Source organism: Plasmodium fragile (assembly GCF_000956335.1).
Source record: "Plasmodium fragile strain nilgiri unplaced genomic scaffold supercont1.115, whole genome shotgun sequence".
Lineage (NCBI taxonomy): Eukaryota > Apicomplexa > Aconoidasida > Haemosporida > Plasmodiidae > Plasmodium > Plasmodium fragile.
The window spans coordinates 15,651-24,112 of NW_012192695.1; the positions used below are offsets into that span (position 1 = coordinate 15,651).

The window sequence follows — 8,462 nt, forward strand, 5'->3', positions numbered from 1 at the left end:
CACCGGTTCCCATTCCTTATCCTGCATTTTGCACATGCAAATAAAAGAATATGCATGTCCACATGCCACGTGCACCATGGCCCGTGGTAGCATCTATACCTACACATATGCATGTCGCCGTATGAATAAATTATCGGTGCCGTCTGTTCCTCTTTCGTCCTCTTCCTTTCTGACTGTACTCAAACTTACACTATAACCATGCTCCACGTAGATTGTCCTAGGCCTCCAATCTAATATTTTCTCCCCTTGACACTTCTCCTGTGTTTCGTGCTTCTTCCCCTTCCCCTTCTCTCCTACGGCACCACCAGCATCACCACCACGTCGTGCCATGCGCCTGGACCGCGTCTGCGTTGCCATGTTCGTTGCCACGGGTGTCGCCGCTACTGGTTTGGTAGCGTTGCCGTCGCTGTCGACCGGCTTGGCTGGTACTGGTTTGGCGGCGCTGGTCTTCGCATTCGGTGGCTCCGCCTGCGGTGCCGGAGGTGTAGGCCGCCGTGGTCTCCCTGGTCCTGTTGCAGGTCGTGATGATCCCACTTTCCCGGGTCCTCCTACGGATCCACGTCCTAATCCTCGTCCTCCTGCCGCTTGTCCACCCGCAGCGGTCGTTGCCATCCTTGTCACTGTGTCCTTCACTTTTTTGACTTCGTCCTTTACCTTGTTCAGTACTTGACATTTCTCCTTGGATGGTCCTTGTTTCTGGATATCATCTAACATCTTCTTCACGCGCTGAAAGGCCGGACCATGTTCCACCCAGTACTTGATGTCCCTCATGAGCTCAGAGTCCTTGGTTATCACCCCCGCCTCTTCATGGCACTTCTGGTCACTCTCCGCGCGCTGCCTGTGTGCCCAAGCACACGTTTGTCCTGTGCCATGTGTAGTGCGTGTGTTGCCTCCTGCCAAACCCTGTTGCCACTTCTGCAGCCTAGTGTTTAAGGCCTCGCCAATGCCACGTAATCCGAATATAACGGGCCCATAATCCTGGTCCTCACACACCCCTGGCTCATATTGCTTTTGCCCTGGTGCATCCGTTTTCGCCAGTTGTTCCTTAACTTTCTTTATTACTTCCTGGTGGTCACTAGTTGTCCCATACACTTGTAGTAAAACCTCAGTCGCAAGTGTACATCTTAAATATTCCATAAACATCTCGCCGCTGCTGTCATCCACCAGTCTTTTTGTCCAATTACCCGTACTGTAACTGTATCCCTTTATGTACAGCATAAGGTTTGCAATTTCATGGCACCTGCTTTTGCATGTGGACACATTTGTTTCCGCTCCGGTATATATACTTCCACAAATACCGGCGTTCTCGCCGCTACCTTGGGTGATCGCTTTTGTTACGTCCTTGAATATGGTCTCAACATCCTTCATTAATTGTTTCTGCGGATAGAAGAATCCATGTATGCGTGTGCATATGCCTTATGCACCTGTGCCCTTAAAATCATCTACATTTAACCTCAGCTCTTTGCATATGCATGCACTGTCAGTGCACTGTATCTTTCCTCACCATACCTCGCGTAAAGTACGACAGTTATATAAATAGTCTATGCGTACACATACAGGTTCCAATTTCCCATGTATATATGTTGCTATCCGAACTGCAGCATTGTGCATGTTGCGGAATGTTGTGTACAATTGAACTTACCCAATAACCCTTGCCGTCCTTGATGCCCCATCTCAGTAGATAATGCTGCCATGCCAATAGGAATTCCAGTATGTCCTGGCCATAGTGGTTAGCCATAATGCACACTACTTATTCCCTTTCTAAAAAAAAAGTACAACAACAACAACTACTACGACCGCACGCCGCTCAATAACAACAACAAAAAAAAACAAAATATACACACACACCGTCTCCGTCAACGCTTCTCCCGTCAACGCCGTCTGCGTCACCCCGTTCTCCGTGAACGCCTCTCCGTCACACGCCGTCTCCGTCAACGCCTCGCCGTCACACCCCGTTCTCCGTCAACGCTTCTCTCCGTCAACGCCTCTCCGTCAACCCCGTCTCCCGTCAACGCCTCTCCCGTCAACGCTTCTCCCGTCAACGCCTCTCCGTCACCCCGTCTCCGTCCACGCTCTCTCCGTCAACGCTGCTCCCGTCAACGCTTTGTCCGTCAACGCCTCTCCCGTCCACGCTTCTCTGCGTGAACGCGTTCTTCGTCAACGCTTCTCCGTCAACGCCTCTTCCGTCAACGCCGTGTCCGTCCACGCCTCTTCCGTCAACGCCTCTGCCGTCAACGCCGTCTCCGTCACCCCGCCTCCGTCAACCAAGTCTCCGTGAACGCGGTGTCCGGCACGCTGCTACCGTCAACGCTTCTCCGTCACCCCGTCTCCGTCCACGCCTCTTCCGTCAACGCTACTCCGTCACGCTTCTCTATCACGATTCTAGAAGTCGTGATAAATACACAACAATTACTTGTTGTTCTTCGTACCGCCGTCCTCGTAAGAAGGACAGATTGTCTCTCCGAGCAAACGCGGCCGGATAAACGGATTGTCCCAGGAAGTAGCCGCGTGTAAGAAGGGAGAGATTGTGTCTCCGAGCAACGCGGTTCGACGAAGTAGGCGAGAGTAAGAAGGAGGAGAGATTGTCTCTCCGAGCCACGGACCCGTCCGGGTGTATGAAGGATTCGACGCAGGATTGTCCGAGTGTAAGAAGGAGGAGGATTGTCTCTCCGAGCAAACACGGCCGGGTACGGGTTTGTTCGAGTACGGCATTGTCCGTGTGCCGTGATTTGATGGAAGGATCCAGAGAGAGGGGGATCACAGAGAGGGAGGACAGAGAGAGCGGGAGAGCTGACGGAACACACATATTTTGTGGGAGGGCGAAAAACGACGGACGCAACGCAGCAACGACGGCAGGCGCATTGATGTTGTTGTTGTTCGTTTTAGGTGTACGCACACAGAGACAGTGTGTGAAGGCGTTTCGTGGATACCGGTGTAGAAAGGGGGGAGGGGGTATTATGCATGAAGCGTTGCGTGTGTAGGTAGCGTTGTGTAGCATTTTTTCTATTTTCTCCCTTCTGTCTTTTTTTTTTTTTATTTTTTTTTTTTTTATTCTTCTTGTTCTTTTTTTTACATTTTTTTGTTGTTGCCCTTTTTTGTTTCCTGTTGTTCTGTCTTTTTCTTTTTATATATGCATTTTTCTCTTATTACCTATATAGAAGTCCTGCATGATTTAATATTAGTGGAACACTCGGATTGCCCACAAGGCACACATGAAGGTTTTGTTGCATATAGATTTGTAATGTTAAATCTTAAGCAAGGAAGTTCCTAATGAACAACAGATGAAAAGTACAACATGCACAACAACGGACTTGTATAGCAGTTTCTGTGGCATCTATGGAATTTTTAGAAATTAATCAACGGTGCAATGTTATACCATAGTGCAAAGGAAACGGGAAGAACATGAGTGCAAAAGAGTTCACAGATTTATTGGTGGAATATATATTAGAAAGAAAAATACAAGGTGACCTCCACGATGGGCAAGATTTTAGCGTAAGTTACAACGATTAAGAGTTAGAGGACGTAGAGTGATGTGAATTGTTACATTTGAGGAAAAGTGTGCGGGACACGTATATGGAACCTTAGGGGAATATATCACTACTGTAGGTTAGTATTGTCCTCTACTCATACCAGGCTACGTGCGCAATACTGAGTATTATGTGAATTTAATTATGGGCAATTCACCATTAAGGCAGAGTATACGAAATATGCGCGTACTTATTATTGCAACTGTAGGAAAAAATATGGAACGATATAGAAAATATGTTCAAGGAATTGGTTCTATATGTAGATGATAGGAAGAACAACCCTATGCTACAGGTAATGTGCAACTACAGTGACTTCAGCGCAGAATATCTTAAGGGTCCGTTGAATAGATTTTTATGCATGGAGGTCGGGAAAATATTTTATTATATGGAGGGATTGAATAACAACGGAACCGCACAGAGGAGTACGGATCCAGGAGAACGCGAGCTGCGGAACTACTTAAGGTGCATGATAGGGACCTGGACCCTCATGAGCTTACATGGCAACAAATGTAACATCAGAGAAATAACGACACATGTTTCCACATTAATGCGTACGCTGGCGCACACGTTCCATGCTGTAACTAATAGAGACACATGTGCTTGGGTTACATTTGAGGAACTCAAAATTGGGATGCGTTTAACGGGGGAAGCAATGGAACAATGGGTAACCCAATGGAAAAGCAGAAGGTCTAAGATAACTCAGGGAATTAGAGCAGGAGGATGTGATAAGCTTGGAGGAGGGCGGATGCGGATAGGAAGTGGACAAGGAGATGCACCAAGCAACAACATTGATATATTGAAAAGTGAGAATTTAGACCAACTACACAGCTTGATCGAGAACAAGGAGTACCTACCGAAAGCTAGGGTACGCGACATAATGGTAAAAGTCGGAAATAGTAAGAACACGCAACAAGGTAAAAAAATATTAGAGGACGCAATAAACACTTGGGACCAGGAAAGGAATAAAATATCATCCAATGCAGCAGAGACATCATCAACACCAGCAGCTCCATCGGGCGGGTCAGAACACGGTAATCAGGATGCATCCACTAATACCAGCGGTCAACAACCACAAGCAGGACGCAGACCGCCTGCCGCACCTCCGCACCCGCATGGTAAGGCAACATCGGTGCGACACCGCTGAACAACAGCACACAACAAACAGCACTGGCGCTGCGCTGACGTTGAGACCCCGGTACCCATACGACGGCATGCGCATGATAGCGATGGCCACAACACGCACACGGGAACAACGCACGCACGGCGGCACAGCACTGAGCGGCGGTTGAGCCGAGCACAGCGGCGTACACGACGGGAGCGACGAACGTACCGTGAAGAGGCAGCGGCGACGCCGGCAGCGGACGCGATGACGGCGACAAATAAAAGTGTACTACTACCCTCCATCCCGACCCAGTCGACCGAGTTCACCTCACCGTACGCTTGCTGCCGCCTCACCCAGTCCACCGAGTCTTACCTCGACCCACTGCATCGACCCATGCATCGAGCCGGACCGTACCCTGCCGCTAGCTGACCCCACCGTGCCGCCCATTTTGTACCACTTGTGTCCTTTTTTTTTGATCATGTTTTTACAGATCCTAAAGTAGTCAAACCAGCTACGGCTGCTAAACCCGTTGCTGCCAAACCCGCCCCGGCCAAACCAGTAGCGGCGAAACCGGCATCACCACCGGGACGGGGGCTAACGACCCCCTCGGGGACGAAGACTTCCGCAGGAGACAAGTGTGATTGGAAGAGCGTATTAGACAAAGGGAGGAACAGTACATTATATGTGATGCGGGGTTATAATGTAAGTTAGAGTAAGGCAACAAGCGCAGAAGAAGGAAGGAAGGGGATAATGCATTGCGCAGGAATTTATTCATCAGTTATGTGCATATAAGGGTCACATATATGCTAAATAAAGAATGTAAGAGCAATATGCGTATGAATATTTACATATATTTATGTGCAACACGCAGGAGAACCAGAGGACGAAGTTGAAGAGTGTGCTAGATGCATTTGCACAACATATGCAGAAGCACGAGCAGCTCATGGAACAATTAGGTGCAAACTGTGATAATTCTGGTTGGGAAGATTTCACACCGGGGGTATATCACAAGGATCAGACCGTCGGGGATATGATGAGATGTAGACTTATGAATACTGCATTGTGGTTTGCAAACAAGGATGACAAGGATGATGAGGAGGTGAACAGGTTAAGATGTGAAGTAGCAAATGTTTTTGGATATATACTGAAAAATATATATTGTAAGGATAAGGGCGGATACAATAGAGGTATAGAGTATGCATATACAGCAATGAGAAATATGGGCAACACGGTAAATGGAACAGAGGGATTAAAGGGTCCCGTGGCAGAGGGCAGATGCACCATGTGCGGATATGTAGGCCATACACACAATGTGGAAGCAGTAAATTTGGAAATAGCACAATGGTTAATGAATCAAGGAGGAATATTGGCAGAAATACAACAACTGCAGCAGCAACGGCCCTGTGCGGAGTATTGGCAAGATTATATTAAGAAGGAGGCAGCCGAAAGTGGCCCTGTAAAGGACACTTTGAAGCCAGAAGCAATGGAAGAAATGGACAAAGCAAAGAAGGAAATAAAGAAGACAGCAACGAGGGTGTTTGAGGCAGCGGAGAAAAAGGTACAGGATAAAATTACGGAATTGCAAGGTAAGAATACGAACATACGGCCCGATACGTACCGAACGAATATGGATGGACGGCCACCACAACAACACACGCACATGCGGCGAGAACAGCACAGTACGTCGCTGCCCCACTTCGCATCCCCGTGGTGGCCGCTGTTCCCTGTCAACATCTACGTTCTATATGTCCACTTTCGTATGCGGCTACTTCCACACACATACACAAGCCTGGAAGCCCATACAATCCTACCTGCATGCATGATGCCTACATATTGTAACATCTGCAATTAAACAAATTCAAATGCTAGGGTACCCATGGGACTCATACGTTTCGACAACATACATCATTCTCTTCCATGCTCTGCCGCTGAAGCAGAGAGCGAATTCATTATTTGTTGATGTACTGAAGAATAAATACACCGCACTAGGTCATGCACAAAGGAAGCATTAAACGCGCCCGGTCCACAAAACTTCCTTTAGATCCATATTATAATGTACAAGCCCACTTTCTTTTTTTTCTCTTTGGCACGGCGAATCTGTATTTTTCACCATACTACTGTTATTTGTGTACTGTAATATACATCTTAATTTCTTTTCATATAAAATTAAATGAAAACATTTTAGAAATGGGTTAAACTGCAACAAATTATATGCACAGAGAAAAATTTAAATTTAGAAAGTGCTTCATCTCATAGAACACGGGGAAAAAACAAAGATGGGTGAGCAACAAGTAAGACTAGATCCTACATTCGCCTTTTGCTTAGATGTATATAAGGAAGGAAATAGCCATAAAATTACATATAAAAAAAGGAGCAAAAGTGAAAATAGGAATAAAATACAAACAAGCCCGTAACTTGTGCATGCAAGAAAAAAAGAAAAAAAAAAAAAAAAAAGGCATAATAAGGTGCATACATGCACAAAAAAGGAAAAAAATATAGTAGGTGCTCATGTAAGATCCACGCGTATAGGGACCAAAAGGGGAAAAAACGGAAAACAAAAAAGCGAAAAAAAAGAAAAGAAAGGAAAAGAATAATGCTATAAATCTGCGCATATATGAGAAAAAAAAGAGAGAAAAGAAATAATTGCATAATGCATATGTAAGAAAGAACAAAAAACAATTGAATGGTGCGCATATTTTATTTGGCAAAAAAAAGGAAAAAAAGTAGTCACACAAATCGTACTATGTATCACAAAAAAAAAGAAAAAAAAGCAAAAGAACAATCCTATCATATTTGCGCATCGTAAAAAAGGAAGAAAAAAAAAATAAGAAAGAATCATACATGTATATATAAAGAAGAATGAAATAATCATATAATTCTTGAATGCACAAACAAAAGAATAGCCACGTAGTGCCAACACAAATACATATAACAATAATCATATAATCCCCTTCTTTATAAGTAGAAAGAAATATAGTTCTTAGGAATCTACTTTATTCTGAAAAAAAAAAGAAGTAAAGAACAAAATGATGTTCCCTGTGAAACTTTCCATATGTAGCATCCTATTGTACTCCTGTCAATATCCTGAACACGTACGACCCAATAATTAACGTTTCCGTAGAGTGGGCATTCCCATTTATGATTATGATGTTATTCGTGCTCCTAACAATTGAAAACAATTCTGCCTTCGTTTCATTTTATGTAAATACATGTGCACTGCATAACGCCCTCAAATACATCCTTCCCCCGTTTTTTCCTATATGTTAGGTAAATGGATTCGGCACATCATGGAATCATAGGCCCGAGCAACATGACACTCTCAGTGTCAGGATCAGTAGATTGTTAACGGTCGAATTGGATATGCAAGCACCAGCACCAAATAAAACATTACTGCTCAGTCCTGGTACGGGTCCAGGTAAAAAAGTCGCATCGAAGCAGAAGCCAGGAAAGTCCGGTAAACCAACAACGAATGTTGCATCAGAAGGATCGTTACCGCAGTCCCCACAGAATAAAGTGCAAGGTGAAATGAATGAAAACAAGCCAAAAGGAACTGAAGTGAAGAGTGCAACGGACAAGCAAACACCAGAGCAAAATAAAGCACCCGCGACTCCTAGTGCAGGCCCAGTGAAAACCACGGCGCAAGATGGGAAGTCCGGAAAATCGAAGCCCAAAGATAGATCGCAAGGGTTACAAGTGGCCTCACAGAATGGGGCACAAATTAAAGAAACGACCGAGCAAACTAGGGGACTTTGTAGTACACTAGCGCGAACTATATGCAGGAATAAATGGTGGATCCCCGCTACAGTGGGCGTTCTTGGTTTTTATATACTATT

The 8,462-nt window shown here is 45.5% G+C and overlaps 3 protein-coding genes across 3 annotated transcripts; 2 read left to right on the top strand and 1 right to left on the bottom strand.

Annotated features, from left to right (window-relative positions):
* Positions 1 to 99: 99 nt before the first annotated feature.
* Positions 100 to 1,738, bottom strand: AK88_05311 (uncharacterized protein; the record flags this gene model as incomplete). The annotated part of the gene is made up of 2 exons (XM_012482913.1): positions 100 to 1,377; positions 1,643 to 1,738. 2 exons carry the CDS (start codon positions 1,736 to 1,738, stop codon positions 100 to 102), a joined length of 1,374 nt encoding a protein of 457 aa, XP_012338336.1.
* A 1,664-nt stretch (positions 1,739 to 3,402) lies between these two features.
* Positions 3,403 to 6,825, top strand: AK88_05312 (uncharacterized protein; the record flags this gene model as incomplete). Its single annotated transcript, XM_012482914.1, has 5 exons — positions 3,403 to 3,492; positions 3,736 to 4,642; positions 5,192 to 5,331; positions 5,501 to 6,308; positions 6,671 to 6,825. The coding sequence occupies 5 exons, from the start codon at positions 3,403 to 3,405 to the stop codon at positions 6,823 to 6,825; spliced, it is 2,100 nt and encodes a 699-aa protein (XP_012338337.1).
* An 830-nt stretch (positions 6,826 to 7,655) lies between these two features.
* Positions 7,656 to 8,414, top strand: AK88_05313 (uncharacterized protein; the record flags this gene model as incomplete). Its single annotated transcript, XM_012482915.1, has 3 exons — positions 7,656 to 7,721; positions 7,897 to 8,322; positions 8,409 to 8,414. The coding sequence occupies 3 exons, from the start codon at positions 7,656 to 7,658 to the stop codon at positions 8,412 to 8,414; spliced, it is 498 nt and encodes a 165-aa protein (XP_012338338.1).
* Between the last annotated feature and the right edge of the window lie 48 nt (positions 8,415 to 8,462).